Below are 18,349 nucleotides of genomic sequence, written 5' to 3'. Positions count from 1 at the left end.
GAGACTGTGGAAGGCATTATTCAGGTAAAAACATGAGCAAGCAGTGAATTTGGATTAGAACTAACTTCTTGGAAAGTTGTATATAGTGTTTGTATATTTTAATGTATATTCAGTTACATTCTTTCAGGAAAGTTATCTACTCTCTATTGAATAATGAATACTTTTAAAAACTTACTTGACTTAGGTTATCATCAGGTTGAACCATATGAAGTTACCAATATTCATCTATTTTTGAACTAAAAAAAAGTGGTAATTTCATACACTCCAACCCAAACAGTACCACTTAGTGCAGTGTGAAGAATGAGTACATAATCTACATTACTTCTTTATTAGATTCCATGAAAAGTTATGAGATATCCTGCATTTGGCATTTTTTTAAATTATTAAATCTATTGCCTAATGAATTCTAAATTCACCAGAAATTATTGGTATCTTAACCACTAAGATAACCAATTGGTATCTTCCCCCCATGTATATACGGTTCCTATAAATTATACGAACCACAATGCGTGACCAAGAATAAGATATGCTAAGAAACAAAGTACCAAATTAAATAGATAATTTGGTACTTCCTTTGTTTCTTAGCATATCTTATTCTTGGCCATGGATTGTGATTTGTATAATTTATAGGGACCGTATATACATGGGGGGAAAGCAGGGGGAAACATTGAAAATAGGGATTAGAGAATATATCAACTATGTGATATGTAAGTGACGTAGAAGTTACGTGTTTATAGATGCTTATTTTATGTATCTAAATATGCTAAAACAAACCCTAGAAAATGTAGAAATCCTAGGATAGCATTGCCTTTAAGATATTATCTAGTTCTAACTAGTTAAAAAAAAAAGGATATTATTCTTTAAGAAGATTGATTTGGTTTGTAGTACTTTACTTCCTTAATATTAAATGTCGGTTTTTGTATTTTGTTAACCTGAGGTATGGATTTTTAAAATAACTTTCCAGAAATAAATGCAAATACTTTTTTTTTTAGGATTTATTTTTTTAATTTTATTTATTTTTGCTTCATTGGGTCTTAGTTGCGGCACACGGGATCTTCATTGAGGCATGCAGGATCTTTCTTTGTGGCATGCAGGCTTCTCTCTAGTTGTGGTGTGTGGGTTTTTTCTCTTCACTAGTTGTGGCACATAGGTTCCAGGGCGCGTGGGCTCTGTAGTTGTGGCACACAGGGTCCAGAGCACGTGAGCTCTATAGTTTCCGGCCCACGGGTTCTAGTTAAGGCACATGAGCTCAGCAGTTGTGGCACGCGGTTTTAGTTGCCCTGTGGCATTTGGGATCTTAGTTCCCTGACCAGGGATAGAATCCCCATCCCCTGCATTGGAAGGCGGATTCTTTACCACTGGACCACCAGGGAAGTCCCCAAATACTTTTGAGTATTTTCAGTATGGGAAATATGTGTCATTAATCTTGATGGAGAAAAGAGTGTTCAATACTTAGTGTTAGGACCACTCTTTAGATTTTGGAAATAAGAACAAAGCTGGAGTCCTTCTTATTACCTGTATCAAAATAAATTTCAGGACTTCCCTGGTGGTGCAGTGGTTAAGAATCTGCCTGCCAGTGCAGGGGACACAGGTTTGAGCCCTGGTCCAGGAAGATCCCACGTGCCACGGAACAACTAAGCCCATGTGCCACAACTACTGAGCCTGTGCTCTACAGCCCGCAAGCCACAACTACTGAAGCCCACACGCCTAGAGCCTGTGCTCTGCAGTAAGAGAAGCCACTGCAATGAGAAGTCTGCACACTGCAACAAAGGGTAGCCCCTGCTTGCCACAACTAGAGAAAGCCCATGCGCAGCAATGAAGACCCAATTCAGCCAAAAATAAATGAATAAATAAATACATTAAACATTTTTTTAAATAAACTTCAGATTGATCAAAGACGTAAATGTGAAAAATGAAACTATAGGAGTGCTGAAAGACCAAAGGGGATATGGGATGTGTCATGTGATGGAAAAGCCTTATGTATATGATGTTAAAGCTAGGACCCATGCAAGAAAATGTTGCTAAATCTATGTAATAAGAATTGTAACAGTCCTGAATAGCTAAGGGTATAAGAAATAAATAAGAAAAATATTCTTAACACAGTTAGGCAAAGCATTAATTTTCTTAATATACATACACAAGGGCAGAGGGCATAAATATGCATTTCACTGAAAAACACACATAACCAATTGAAACATGAAGAGGTATTCAACCACTCTCATGTGAAAGAAATGCAGTTAAAACAAGAGTGAGGTTTTTTCACTTAGATGATTGGCAAAGATTAAAGTTTGTTTACCATATTGGCAGATGTTTATCATATTGGCGAATGTATGGAAACAGAGCCCCCGTTGTTGCGAGTGTAAATTAGGGTAACGTTTTGGAAGCTGGTTTTAACAATATCGAGCAAAACAATAAAATGTACAAAGTTGTCGACCCAGCCCTTATACTTGTACAAATTTATTTTAAATGATATACATAAATGATAAATGTATAAGGATGCTCTTTTCAGTATTGTCTAGTAAAGAAACTAGAAACAACGTCAATTTTCAGCCAGAGATTGCTAGTCATATGACTTATGGTTCAGTGGAATACAGTGCAGGTATGTTGGGGGCGGTGGGGGGAAGTTGTACACTTGACCTTTGAACGATGCAGAGCTTAAGGCTGTGGAAAATCCATATATAACTTGTAGTAGGCCTTCCTTATAAGCCGTCCCTCCAAATCCATAGTTCTGCATCTGCAGATTCAATCTACCACAAAACGTATAGCAGTGTAGTATTTACTATTGAAAAAAATCTCTGTGTAAATAGAACCATGCAATTCAAACCCATGTTGTTCAAGAGTCAACTGTATATGTACTTAAGTGTGGTATATTAGTAAGTAAAGAAAGTAGGTTGGCTAACAGTATGCATGGTATCATCCCATTTATGTACTTGATTCTTCAAATTTGGAGGTAAACATTTTTGCTTCTTTACATAGAAGGTTTCAGGAAGGATACGTGAAACATTTAACAGTGATTCTGGAAAAGGGGGCAGGTGAAAAAGGACCAGAACTGGTGTAGCGGGGGGATCCTTAATATTCACATTATGCCTTTTGCTCTGCTGAAATGTTTTGTTTTTTTACTCTCATCTCATGTTAAGCTTTATTATTTTAGACCAACATACCCAGTGGAAGAATTAGAAGAAGAAACTGTTGCAGAAGATGATGCAGAATTAACATTAAATAAAGTGGATGAAGAATTTGTGGTATGTGTCTTGCTGAACTTTTTGTTCATTTTCACCATTGGATTCATTTCCCTTAATTCTCCTAGACTTCCATTTTCTGGAATATATTTTATTTCATTGTTTCTAGAGAAGAAAAGCTTTTGAATAGAGTGCCAAGTATCAATTGTTTAGACCTTTAATTAAGTTAAGGCTCATGTTCTGTAATGATTGAGGTCTGAATTTTAGCAGAGGTTCTTCAAATGTAGACACGGAGTAGTAGACCACTAGTTATATGGGTTAACATTTTATTAACAACCATTCATGATCTTAAATAGGCCATAAATAATAAAGAATTTAGAAGAGAGCAATAGAATTTAGGATTAATACATTCTGCTTCATAAGAATACCATTCATTTCTCAGGAACTCCTTTATGCTTCTAAAATTAGGATGAAGACCACCCTGCAGGAACTTAAAAAATACTTATACATACCAACATTATTTAAATTGTTTGGCAGCCTCTGGGCCTATCCATATACTTAACATTTCTATCCATAGTGTGAAATTAAATGTTCACGTCTCTACAACAGACTAGACTAGGAAAATGGTGGAGAAAAAGAGCTTTTCCTCAGAACCAGATATGGATTGACCCTGATGTTTTAGGAATTGTACATATGATTTGAAATTAAAATGGCAGGGAAAAAAACTTTGTAGTGTATTTTACTGTCATAAACCAATTAAAATTTTCAGGTGATTTTTTGAATCCACAGAAAGTATATTCTGTATTTCAGCTTAAAGTAATTTATTAAGGTACTATATGCTGCAAAGATATTAATCACTGCATTATTTTATAGTGAATGATGAAAATAACCATTAAATAAATTAGACTATATCAGATAGTAGAATATCATATAGCCATTAAAAATTGTTTACAAAGAAGGGCTTCCCTGGTGGTGCAGTGGTTGAGAGCCCGCCTGCTGATGCAGGGGACACGGGTTCGTGCCGCGGTCCGGGAAGATCCCACATGCCGCAGAGCGGCTGGGCCCGTGAGCCATGGCTGCTGAGCCTGCGCGTCTGGAGCCTGTGCTCCACAATGGGAGAGGCCACAACAGTGAGAGGCCCACGTACCGCAAAAAAAAAAAAAAAAAAAAAAAAAAAAATTGTTTACAAAGAAATGTTACTGACATGAGGATGACAACTTATACTATATGCATAAACTCAGCTATATAAAATATGAAGAAAAAGAAAAATATTAATATATTAACATTAGTTATATATGGGTAGAGGGATTATGGATGATTATTTTCTCTTCTATACATCTTTATATCTTCAAAGTTTTTAACATGTATATTATTAGCAGTAGAAATATTTTAAACCATATGTATTAAAAAGATGACTGCTATTTATAGAAGGAAAAAGACCACTATAAAACTAATCAATTTAAAAGGTATCTTTCTTAATGTGATAAATTTTTAAAGTTAAGGTAAAAATGTAGTCATTCATGTGTACTGAGCATCTGTTATGTAGCAGGCACTGGGCAAGAACCTGATGGTGCTGGATGTACAAAAACTCTGAGGCAGGAAGGAGCTTAGCATGACCAAGGAACTGAGAGAAAACCACAGTGGCCGGATCTCCTAAGTGAGTGGGAGGGTGGCTTAAGATTAACTGGGAAGATAGAACAGGTCCAGATCATTTTGGGCGTTTTAAGTTTAGACTTTATACTTTGTGTAATAGATCTTTCCATTCAGGCTCAGAAAATTTTAAGTCTTCACATAGTCCCAGTTGTTCATCTCACTTATTTTACTCAGGTATCTTCCTCATCTTGTCTTCTTAGTTACTGTTTATTAGTTATTAGTAAATAGCTTATCTACAGATACCTGGTCCTAGTGCATCAATATTTAGCTTCAAAGACCTATAACTCAAAACTGCTACTCAGGCGGAAAAAAGGAAGAAAACCTACTCATCAGAAGGAAAACTCTATAAGGGCAGAAACCAATTTTGCACGTTTTTTGTATCTCCAGTTTATTATGCAGTGCCTGGTGCATAGTAGGTGTTCATTAAATATTTGACCAAAAATCACCTGTCAGCATATTGCTTGTAACATTTAGAAATTATAGCTTTTTTTTTTTCTGAGAACCATTTAAAGTTCAAAGCAGCATTATTGTTTGTGTGAATTAGAGAAACAAACTAGAAAGCAGCCTCTTCACACATTTCTTGCCAACTGTGAAGTAGAGACCTTCTACTGTCATAAGATCAAGCTGAAGGCCTTCCTCAGGCGGTTGCCTCTGAGGCTGTCATGTCTCTTGAATTTTTTTCTTTCCTTTCTTCCTTATTGTCATTATATTATCCTAAGGAGCCCTCTCTTACCTCTCCCATTCCTCTTGCTAAAGAGAGCTGGATCAGTGCCAAAAAGCTTTTGGCTGGTGGGATAGTACTTCATTTTGTTGCCAGTTTGTGGGGTAGCTCAAGGATGGTAAAGATCATTTCTGACAGAGTAAAGTTAGTCTATAATCAACAAGGAACTCGAAACCTTCAGTTTTAGACTGGCCAAATAAAGATAGGACACATTGGAAAGAAAGAAAGTGAGAGAGAGAGAGGGAAGGAGGGAGAGAGAGAGGCAGAGAGGAAGGGAGGGAGGATTGGGATCACGACACAGAATATTTTCAAAGAATATTCTCACAGGATGTTCTCACAGTATATAATCATATCCTTAGTAATGGGCAATAAAATAATTAAGAGGATACATATTAGGCAAAGAAATGACAGGAAATTGTTGAGTGCCTTCTAAATTACTGAGATTAAAATCCTCTTAATTTATTTTAAAACTATTTTTGAGTCTGTTTATATTCAAATTCCTTTCAAATGCTTTCTTAATAATATTTAGTAACTTAAATCCTTTTTCTAGTACCTACTGTTAAAGCTTTTTGCCTATGAGTGTTCAGGCCACCACAATTCAACAAGTATTTATTGATCACCTATGTAAATAGTACCGATTAGGTTATTATAAAAACATTAAACTTGTCTCTTCTCCCATGGGCGCTAAGTCACTGGCATTTCAATCATTTGCTCTGGTTAAGTAGACCATCATTAGTGCAAACACAGGATAGACTGAGCTGTTTCTCAAAGGTGTGGCTCTGCATGTGTGCTTAAGATTTAACATGTAAACAGATCAGTTTTGTCTACACCTCTATGCCCCACTGCCCCCATCCCCAAAAATATGAACGTTAGTTGAGTGTATGGAATCTGCATTTATATTGTTTCATGTTTTACTAAAATCTTTCCAGTTTCCCAAAGATTAGCAGAGTTCCCCTATCTTATTTTAGTGGCCCTACTCCCAGATATTCTACTTTCTGAGTAGCTCTGGGATGGAGCCTTACATTTTCACAAGCTCCCAGGTGATGCTGATGCTGATGCTGATGCTGCCTGTCTAAGAACCACATTTTGAGAACCACTGTCTTACATACTTCTGTTTTTTAATTTCTTTTATTAATTTTTACTGGAGTATAGTTGCTTTACAATGTTGTGTTAGTTTCTTGCTGTACAGCAAAGTGAATCCGTCATACATATACATATATCCACTCTTCTTTAGTTTTCCTTCCCATTTAGGTCACCACAGAGCACTGAGTAGAGTTCCCTGTGCTATACAGTAGGTTCTCATTAGTTATCCATTTTATACATAGCAGTGTATATATGTCAGTCACAATCTCCCAATTCATCCCACCCCTCCTAACCCCCTTGGTAACCATACGTTTGTTCTCTACGTCTGTGACTCTATTTCTGCTTTGCAAATAAGTTCATATCTACCATTTTTCTAGATTCCACATATAAGCGATATCATACGATATTTGTTTTTCTCTTTCTGACTCACTTCACTCTGTCTGACACTCTCTAGGTCCATCCATGCCTCTACAAATGACCCAATTTTATTCCTTTTTATGGCTGAGTAATGTTCCATTGTATATATGTACCACATCTTCTTTATCCATTCCTCTGATGACTGACATTTAGGTTGCTTCCATGTCTTGGCTATTGTAAATAATGCTGCAATGAACATTGGGGTGTGTGCACCCTTTTGAATTAAGGTTTTCTCCAGATATATGCCTAGGAGTGGGATTCTGGGTCATATGGAAGCTCTAGTTTTAGCTTTTTAAGGAACCACCATACTGTTCTCCATAGCAGCTGCACCAATTTACATTCCAACCAACAGTGTAGGAGGGTTCCCTTCTCTCCACACTCTCCAGCATTTATTGTTTGTAGATTTTTTGATGATGTCCATTCTGACCGGTGTGAGGTTATACTTCACTGTAGTTTTGATTTGCACTTCTCTAATAATTAGTGATGTTGAGCAGCTTTTCATCTGTTTGTTGGCCATCTGTATGTCTTCTTTGGAGAAATGTCTATTTAGGTCTTCTGCCCATTTTTTGATTGGGTTGTTTGTTTTTTTGATATTGAGCTGCATGAGCTGTTTGTATATTTTGGAGATTAATCCCTTGTCAGTTGCTTCATTTGCAAATATTTTCTCCTATTCTGAGGGTTGTCTTTTCGTTTTGTTTATGGTTTCCTTTGCTCTGCAAAAGCTTGTAAGTTTCATTAGGTCCCATTTGTTTATTTTTGTTTTTATTTTCTTACTCTAGGAGGTAGGTCAAAAAAGATCTTCCTGTGATTTATGTCAAAGAGTGTTCTGCCTATATTTTCCTCTTAGAGTTTTACAGTATCCAGCCTTACATTTAGGTCTCTAATCCATTTTGAGTTTATTTTTGTGTATGGTGTTAAGGAGTATTCTAATTTCATTCTTTTACATGTAGCTGTCTAGTTTTCCCAGCACCATTTATTGAAGAGACTGTCTTTTCTCCATTGTATATTCTTGCCTCCTTTGTCACAGATTAGGTGGCCATAGGTGTGTGGGTTTATCTCTAGACTTTCTATCCTGTTCCATTGATCTATATTCCTGTATTTTGCCAGTACCATACTGTCTTGATAACTGTAGCTTTGTAGTATTGTCTGAAGTCTTGGAGCCTGCTTCCTCCAGCTCTGTTTTTCTTTCTAAGATTGCTTTTGCTCTTTGGGGTCTTTTGTGTTTCCACACAAAGTGTAAAATTTTTTTGTTCTAGTTCTGTGAAAAATGCCCTTGATAATTTGAAAGGGACTGTGTTGAATCTGTAGATTGCTTTGGGTAGTACAGTCATTTTCACAATACTGATTCTTCCAATCCAAGAACATGGTGTATCTCTCCATATGTTTGTATCATCTTTGATTTCTTTCATCGGTGTTTTATAGTTTTATGAGTACAGGTCTTTTGCCTCCTTAGGTAGGTTTATTCCTAGGTATTTTATTCTTTTTGATGCAATGGTAAATGGGATTGTTTCCTTAATCTCTCTTTCTGATCTTTCATCGTTAGTCTATAGGAATGCAAGAGATTTCTGTGTATTAATTTTATATCCTGCAGCTTTACTCAATTCATTGATGAGCTCTAGTAGTTTTCTGGTAGCATCTTTAGGATTTTCTATGTATAGTATCACGTCATCTGCAAACAGTGACAATTTTACTTCTTCTTTTTCAATTTGGATTCTTTTAATTTCCTTTTCTTTTCTGATTGCCATGGCTAGGACTTCCAAAAGTATGTTGAATAATAGTGGTGAGAGTGGACATCCTTGTCTTGTTTCTGATCTTAGAGGAAATGCTTTCAGCTTTTCACCATTGAGTATGATGTTTGCTGTGGGTTTGTTGTATATGGCTTTTATTATGTTGAGGTAGGTTCTCTTTAAGCCCACTTTGTGGAGAGTTTTTATCACAAATGGGATTGAACTTTGTCAAAAGCTTTTTCTGCATCTATTGAGATGATCATATGGTTTTTATTCTTCAATTTCTTAATGCGATGTATCACATTGATTGATTTGCATATGTTGAAGAATCCTTGCATCTCTGGGATAAATCCCACTTGATCAGGGTGTATGATCCTTTTAATGTGTTATTGGATTTGGTTTGCTGGTGTTTTGTTGGGGATTTTTGTGTCTGTGTTCATCACTGATATTGGCCTGTAGTTTTCTCTTTTTGTGGTATCTTTGTCTGGTTTTGGTATTAGGGTGATGGTGGCCTTGTCAAATGAGCTTGGGAGTGTTCTTCCCTCTGTAATTTTTTGGAAGAGTTTCAGAAAGGTAGGTGTTAACTCTTCTCTAAATGTTTGATAGAATTCACCTGTGAAGCCATTTGGTCTTGGACTTTTGTTTGTTGGGAGATTTTTAATCACAGTTTCAATTTCAGTACTTGTGATTGGTCTGTTCATATTTTTTCCTGGTTCAGTCTTGGAAGGTTGTAGCTTTCTAAGAACTTGTCCGTTTCTTCTGGGTTGTCCATTTTATTGGTGTATAGTTGCTTGTAGTCGTCTCTTATGATCCTTTGTATTTCTGTTGTTACTTCTCCTTTTTCATTTCAGATTTTGTTGATTTGAATCTTCTCCCTCTTTTCCTTGATGAGCCTGGCTAAAGGTTTATCAGTTTTGTTTATCTTCTCAAAGAACCAGCTTTTAGTTTCATTGATCTTTGCTATTGTTTTCTTTGTCTCTATTTCATTTATTTCTGCTCTGATCTTTATGATTTCTTTCCTTCTACTAACTTTGGGTTTTGTTTTGTCTTCTTTCTCTAGTTGCTTTAGATGTAATGATAGGTTATTTGAGATTTTCTTGTTTCTTGAGGTAGAATTGTATTGCTGTAAACTTCCCTCTTAGAATTGCTTTGGCTGCATCCCATAAGTTTTGGATTGTTGTGTTTTCATTGTCATTTGTCTCTACGTATTTTTTGATTTCCTCATTGATTTCTTCAGTGATCCACTGATTATTTAGTAACATATTTTTTAGCCTCCATGTGTTTGTGTTTTATGCAGTTTTTTTCCTGTAATTGATTTCTAATCTCAGTGTTGTGGTCAGAAAAGAAGCTTGATACTTCTAAGTGCTTGAAGATAAGGGTTATCTTTGAAATTTGCCACTGCAGCTTTTGTACAACTCTACATGTGAAAGTGTCCACCAAACAACACCCACTTATTTTTTTTGTTTTTCTGTACAAGACTTCAGGGCCAAGTTCCATTTGCTTTATTACCATGTCTTTAAGCTTTGGATATTCTTGTTAAATTTGTTTCAACCACTATGTCACTTGTCACCACAAAGACATTTGAAGAGAAAGGGGAGCTAAAGTTTTGTTGTATATGCTTAGAGAACCTGCTCAGACTCTGTATTTACTGTATATTGGAGAGGGGATTGATTCTCAAAGGGTCACTTCTGACACCATTCCCCATATCAGTTGGGCTAGGAATCAGGACTAGCTTAGAATCTACCTGAACTTTTCTTTTAGATAGTTAATATCTAAGATACAAGTTTAGTATCTTACATGTGTATATTTTACATCCTTATATAGATTTAACATTTAATATCTTTAAACTTGAGCATATAAAAGATGAGATGTCAAAAATATACATTAATGTGATTGGTCCCTGGAGTACGTGAGAGTATTCTATATCTGTCAGCCTCTTATTTTTGTCCATTTTAGTCATGTTACTCAAAATTTCCATTAACTCCTTCCAGTGTCTCTTTATTTCAGATATGCCACTTGCAACTGTTTCTTGTTATGTTTTTATGTTTATTTATCCCCAGTTTCACAGCAGTGGCATCTTTCTCTCTTTTTTTCTTTTCTTCAGTGACTCTAAAAGAGGTCCTATTTTTAAATGGCATCATCAAAACATCAAAAAACAGATAACATTATGCCCTACTTTATGCACACTACTAGGCTTTTAAATACCCTTTCCTGCATTAGTCTCTCTATAGAGCTTAGCATATTAAGTATGTGAAATCTGAAAATACCTTTTTTAATTACAACTTTTATAATTATTAACTTTTAAACTCTTTTATTTTTCTAAGGAAGAGGAGACAGACAATGAAGAAAACTTTATTGATCTCAGCGTTTTGAAGGCCCAGACCTATCGCTTGGTAAGTTACATGGGATACACACAGGACCAACAAGCAGTCAGTACACATATTCTGCTGGAAATTGAAACAAGTAGAAATCATTCTTGGCCACTGCTTTGTGTGTCATTTGAAAAGTAGCTCTCGAAGCTGTTTTTCTATATATACAATATTCTAATTATAGCAAATATAAAAAGCAGAGGGGCAAGTGGGAAAGCCTTCTGTCCATACCATGGAATATCAACTCAGGGTTCTCATGTAAACTGGAAATAATTGATTTGCCTTATGTTATTTTTTATTATGGAAAAACATAAATAATTCAAGTTATTTTCCATTATAATGGGCAGTATTGAATGGTCTTGATTATAGGAAATACTCAAATGGTAATTCTTTGAAATAAAATGGTTTATATTAAGACTGGTATATGGATAGGTAGTCATATGTTGCTTCAAGTCAGTTTTTGCTCTGTTTTAATTAGGAAATAAACCCAGTCTCTAAAAGAGAACCCACTCAATGAGATATTTCAAAAGTACGTTTGGGATTTTTCTATTTTCCTATATGTATGTTATATTTCAATAAAGTGATACCTATTGCATGCTCAAAAAAGTATGTATGAAACACAATCTTATTTGTTCTTTATTTAATTATTCTTATCTCAATTCTACCAACAAGTTTGGATCTAGTTTTGGGTTCCTGTCATGAAGACTTCCTTGGCCACCTCACCCCACGCTGATCTCTTCACTTATCATTCACTGCCTTAGTATTGTTAGTCAGCATTAGTAACTATTATTAATGATATGTGTGCATTTTCTGCCCAACTTGAGGTGTAATATAACATAACGTTGTGGCTAACTTGACTGAGTGTGTGAGTTGACTTTAAGACTTTCAGTATTTAACTAGCTGTCTGACCTTTGGCAGGTTTCCAGCCTTCTTGTGCCTTATCTTTCTCATCTGTAAAATGAGGATAAAAATATTACCTTTTATGTAGAGTTTTTAAAGATTAAAAGAGTTACTACGTCTAAAGCATTTATAACGATGTCTGCCACATAGAATGTACTTAAAAGGTGTTGGCAAAAACCAAAACCACACCTTCCCCCCACATTCCTTCTCTCAAATCTGACTTGTACAAGCTCTTTGCTAACATGGATAACTATCATTTTTTATATTCTCCATAGTATAACACAGAAGATTCTGAATAAATGCTTCTTAAATGAAAGAATGTATTTTTTGTTGCTCAATTGAAAATTATTTCAGAATAATGTGTTAACATTTAAATCCAAACAGATAAACTCCAGTTGTAACAATACATTTGCATATCACTTTGTAGTTTTCAAAGTACTTTAAAACACGTTTTTTAGTGACCTTGTAAGGCATTTGAGAAGATGTTATTTCCATTTTACAGATACAAAAACTGAAATTTATCACCTTGGGACAGTTTGATCTTTTAAAAAGCTAATAAATTACAGTGGCTTAATTTGAACTCAGTTTCTCCAAACTCCCAATTCTATTGCTTTTTCTCCTTTACCTTAAAACAAGAGTTCAACGGGGTAGATTCCTATCTTAAGCAAGGACACTATGGTGCTTGGTGTTCCTGTATGTGTTGAAGATGTGATGACAGAGTTCTAAAGTATGAAGAAAAAAACAGAAGTAGAGATGCATACACAGTTATTCTTAGAAAGAAGCTGATATTTGTACTCTTCATTCTTATATTGATGGTATAAATAGAGGCCGGTAAAGGCTACCTGTAATTCCCTCTGGACTAAGTAGTTTGAGTATTGGGAAGGAGCAAAGTGATTTAACTTGCCTTTACCACTACTCTAAGTCCCTATTGGTCCTGATTTCAATTTTTCACTTCAATTAAGCTGTGTAAGGATGTGTTTTCCCCCTACCTGTGACTTTATAATTATCTAGGTATTAGATCCTTTGGACAATAATTATGTAACATATACCTTTTTGAACTAAGACTATGTATGGTTGCATTTTCACACGAGGAAGAAGTCTGAACACCAGGTGTTTGTGGATGGTCAGCCATGAAGTACTAATGAGGCAGAAAACCCTTTCATATTTTAAAAAATCTGGCAAGTTTATGATGTTGCCCACTGAAGCCATCTGCCTGAGACAGCTGTATCTGACTACAGCTTGCAATGGCTCAGGCTGCTCTTTCTCCAAGACAGAATTGCGCTATAGGTTAGTAACACAGATTTAAGATTTTGTGTTTCATGCAGCATGTGGTCTCACAATGCAGGAGAAATATTATTTTACTAAAGTTGATGTGATGAATTCTGCACTAGAGCAAGAATGATGGATACTATCTAGGAAATTGATGTACTAAATGTATACGTGACTGTGCCAGCCCAGCAATGTGCGGATTACAACAGTCCCCCTCTACCTGTGGTTTTGAAACAATAGATGTTTCTCCAGTCATTCTCTAATCCTCCCCCTGTTTTATTGTTCTTCACAGACTTCGGCATTGTATTCATCTGATTTGTTTATTGTCTATCTCAACCAGTAGAATGCAAACTCATCTAGAGCAGAAGCTTTTTTAATTGCTTTTGCACCTGTGCCTGGTGTGTAGAAAGTGCTCAATACTGAATAATGTTGAATGAATACACATGTGAATGAATGCTATTTTATATTTATAGTTTTATGAGAAAGTATAGTTTAATCTTCATAGAGAAAAGAACTTCCCAGCAATAATTGGGTCCTCTTCTATGTACTGTGTAGGATAATGCAGGGAGAAATCTACTTATATTCCTTTCTTTCATTAAATAAAGCAAAGTCGAGGCCCTGAAAAGTGTGCCCTTAAGTATCATGGTGACTCAAGAAGCTGGGTGTACATGAGCATTTTCCTGAGATTTGTGGTAAATGGAGCAAGAGAAAAGGTAAATGAAAGAGACATATGTTGCAGATTGTGTTCTCTGGAAGTGGACACTGAGACAGAGTTTGGGATGCAAGATGTTCATGGTGAAAGGCCGGGGTGAGAAGTGTTGCCTGCTGGGCCGGTCGCTGGAGGCGGTCTGCCCTGGAAAGGACGCGGCCCCAGGTAAGGTGGCTCTGCAGTTGGGACAGAGCCCGAGGGAGCTGACAGCCGGAAGTCGGCTGCTGGTCACCTTGCCTGCAACTGAGCGCAAGTCCTTCCTTGAAGGGACACCCTAAAGGTCTAGCTTCCTGACTCCCACTGCATAATTGAAGCCTGTAACCGCTAATTTGAAGAATTTGTAAAGAGATGCTGTGTGCCCATTGACTAAACTTTAAGATGTCTGCCTAATCAGACCATAACGCAGCAGCAGTATTTCATGAGCACTGAAACCAGTGTTCTAAGAAAATGGCGCTTCCTATCAATCACGAATGCTTATAGTGATGGCACTGGTTGTTTGGAAGCAGGTGTTTTTCAGAATAGTTGTTTACTTTGAGGTTTAAAAATATTTTAAAGCCATTTTTGCTGTGATTTCTTCCTTCAATTCTGTTACCCCATTGTGGTTTTACCAATAATACAGGCATACCTCATCTTGTGGCGCTTCACTTTATTGTGCTTTGCAGATACTGCATTTTTTTACAAATTGAAACTTTGTGGCAACCCTGCATCAAGCAAGTCTACTGGTGCCATTTTTCCAACAGTATTTGCTCACTGTGTCTCTGTGTCACACTTTGATAATTCTCAAAATGTTTCAAATTGTTTTCAAATGTTTCAAAATGTTTTTCATTATCATTATATTTGTTACAGCAATTTGTGATCAGTGATCTTTAATGTTACTACTGCAGCTTGCTAAGGGCTCAGATGATGGTTAGCATTTTTAGTGATAAAATATTTTTAATTAAAGCACATACATTATGTTTTTAGCATAATGCTATTGCACACTTAATAGACTACAGTGTATTGTAAATATATCTTTTATATGCACTGGGAAACCAAAAAATTTGCGTGACTTGCTTCTTTATTGTGATATTTACTTTATTGAGGTGGTCTGGAACCAAACCTGCATTATCTCTGAGGTATGCCTGTACTTTGCAAGATAATAACTCCTGCAATTAGTGAGGGATTGCTTTATTTTTCCAGAGTTTGATTTGCAGGTTAGTTATTTAAATTTTGAATTTTTTCTTAGAAAGAAAAAAATGTGGATGGATATTAGTCTTTGAGGCTAGCCCATAAAGTTCTACACTCTCTCTGTCCCTCTGACTTCTGAATGTTCTTGAAATCTGAAATTGAGCGGAAGCGTCCCTGAGAGTGGCCGTGGTGGGAGGGACACTGGTGCAGAATTAAAGCTCTGACAGTTGGGCAGAGCCTGTGAGGGTTAGGGGTGCTGTAGAATGTTCAGAGATGTGAGGGGTGGGAGCAGGGAAGGAAGGCTCTGGTGGCAAGGTGTTCGGCAGGTGTTCTGGGTCATTTCTGTTTCAAACTTGAGTATGCTGATTGGAAAGTGCCTGTATGTTCATGGTAACTATGCTGTAATTATGAGTGGTCTTTGTAGCTCCCCTCCATTCGGAAGCTCAATAGAATAACAGCAGTAGGTTCTGGCAGCATGATGCAGATGTGTCATTCTTCTCCCCCAGTGGAAAAAAAAAGATGGGAGGGAAGCTGTGTGCTCTCTGAATTCTATTTTTAAATGCCCATCACTTCATTTCAAAACATTTTTTTCAAACATGCCATAGACACCATTCTTCCTTGAGATGCTAAATTTGAGGTTTTAGAAACCAAATCCTGAGTTATACAGCATAAAACCAACTATCTCAAAAGGTTTAAACACAATTGGTTTCTAATTACTTAGCAAAAAATTCATTGTACCAAGAATGAGAGAATTTTTAGCTTAAAAAGCAAAAGCTGTAAGGAAGTAAAAATCTGGGCTTAGAATAAAAATCATCATTTCAGTTTTAGTTTAGGATGTCATTGTGGCAAGGCTGCAATATTGTGATCAAAACGGGGAGAAGATGGATCTACTTCGATTAATATCTTAAATACTTTACATTTTCCTCATTTTACATATGATTTACACTTTACTCTTCAACAAAATGTCCTTTCTTAATACAGGAAAAAAAATGCCATTCTACAACATAACATGCCCTATAGGAGGCCCCTGGTTCTGATTCCTGCTCGAGGAAAATGTTTTTTCTTCTCTTTTCCTGAAACATTTGGGTGTGAGTTCTCCTATCTGGGCTCTGACTGTGGGAAGTCTATCGTTGGTGTTTCACAGAGGAAACAATTAAAACGCCACATGTTCGAGTGTGATGGAACATATTGCTGAGTAAATGCTTTTATTTCTCTGGTAGCTAGCCCGTACCACCCCATCAGTTTTACATCTGGAGGTGAATAGGAAATGTAGGTTAGAGAAAAAAGCTGTACTCCTCACTGCTCAGAGGAGGCTCAAACGGCAGTTCTTTCTGGGTGTAAAAGAGAGTTTTACTTGATCTTTAGTGTAGCTTTTGAACGCACACTTGAAATAGGAAAGATCCTTATTTCTGTTCGTGGTTTTATTGTGAGCCTAGAAAGAAGTAGGAAGCAAGGACTTTTCAAGGTCCCTTCTAGCTCTGAGTCCATACCTTCAAGGTCAATGCTACAGTGGAAAAGCAGCCTTAGATAAAATCCTGACCACATGTCACTAGCCATGTGGCCATACCGATTTATCCTCTCTGTAACTCAGCTTTCTTGTCTGTAAGACGGGGACACAATTCAACCAAGGGTTATTTTAAGATTAATAGAACTTGGGCACCAGACCTAGCATGATGCTGGCCTAGAGTATACATTTGATGCATTTCTTATTTTGTATAATTTTTTACCTCTCCTAGAGACTGGAATTAGTTACAAACATTCTTAGCTGTTATAGGAGAATAGAAAAAGCCCCAGTCTCTCAATACAAATAAATTTCTAGATCACCATGAGTATTTTTGAATAAGAAGCTTACATAGCATATAAGTTGTCAAGAAGGTTGCATTTTGATGTAAATTAGGAAGCTCTGGTGATAGCATGGCTTTATTTTCATAATCTATCACATGAATTATTATTGAAGGCCCACTGGACTCAATCTGCTGTCACGTAGGGTCTCCCCTACAGAAATGACTAAGGGGAATTTAATGAAAAGTAATACAATGATTTTTTTTCCAGGAATCATTTGAAAGCCGTCCTTTTATAAACGAGTAGGTCGTATTTCCTAAATCAACACTAACAGCCTATATTTATTATGTAATTCAGCATATTAGATGCATACCCAGAATGTGTTATTTTTTTCAGTCCTCCTCTGCAAACGTACTATCTTTAAATACACCCACCCCCACCCATCCCCCCCAACAGTGTTAGTGCTTTGAATATCTGACTAATGATTCATTTTCATCCAGGACATCTAGTTACTGAGACCTGTGGATGCTGCCTTTGAAATCTCTCTCATATTCATCCCCCCACCTCCCTTTTCCAAAATATTTTTCATCTTGCTCCTCAGTCTTACTTACCAAAACGTGACTTTAGTCAGATCATTCTGAATTCAGTAACTTTTGATGGCTTTTCGTTGCCTTCAGGTCAGTTTATACAGATTATAAAGCAATGCATTTTTGGTCTGTCTTTCAAAACCCTTAGCAATTTGACAACTGTCCACATAGCCAACTTTATTTTCTTTCACTGGAATAACTTTTCCAGGTTAAGTTAAAGAGGACCTCTCGTAGGGATATTTTTTTTTTTTTTTTTTGCGGTACGCAGGCCTCTCACTGTTGTGGCCTCTCCCGTTACGGAGCACAGGCTCCGGACACGCAGGCTCAGCGGCCATGGCTCATGGGCCTGGCCGCTCTGCGGCATGTGGCATCTTCCCGGACCGGGGCACGAACCTGTGTCCCCTGCATCGGCAGGCGGACTCCCAACCACTGCGCCACCAGGGAAGCCCTCTCGTAGGTTTTGAAACACCTCAGGAGTGTATCTGCTCTCATCCTATCCTCTTTTCCTTTGTCTCTTACCCAGAATGCCTTCCCATCATCTCTCTACCTGACTCTTCAATGTTCAAGGTTCAGCTCAAATTCTGCCTTCTTAGTGATACCTTCCCTTCTCACCCAGCCCCATTTAATCCTATGATCCACAAATGTACAACCCATAAATCTTCATAAAACACAACTAGCATGTTCTTTTATGAGGATTTTTTATAATTTTATTCACTGTCCCTGGAGTAGCACAGTACCTGGTATACAGTAGGTACTAAATAAAGTTTGGTGGGCTAAGTTATTTTA

The 18,349-nt window shown here is 36.8% G+C and overlaps 1 protein-coding gene across 1 annotated transcript in view; it reads left to right on the top strand.

Annotated features, from left to right (window-relative positions):
• IFT57 (intraflagellar transport 57) overlaps positions 1–18,349 on the top strand; it is a 60,330-nt gene that overhangs the window by 4,651 nt on the left and 37,330 nt on the right. Inside the window, exons 4-5 of the mRNA XM_060098760.1 lie at positions 3,152–3,242; positions 11,105–11,173. Coding sequence (XP_059954743.1) covers positions 3,152–3,242; positions 11,105–11,173 — 160 coding nt within the window. The remainder of the gene's footprint in view (positions 1–3,151; positions 3,243–11,104; positions 11,174–18,349) is intronic.

The sequence above is a fragment of the Mesoplodon densirostris genome, chromosome 5 (assembly GCF_025265405.1).
Source record: "Mesoplodon densirostris isolate mMesDen1 chromosome 5, mMesDen1 primary haplotype, whole genome shotgun sequence".
Lineage (NCBI taxonomy): Eukaryota > Metazoa > Chordata > Mammalia > Artiodactyla > Ziphiidae > Mesoplodon > Mesoplodon densirostris.
Note: the sequence above shows the minus strand (reverse complement) of the source record. Positions and strands in the feature narration are given on the sequence as shown.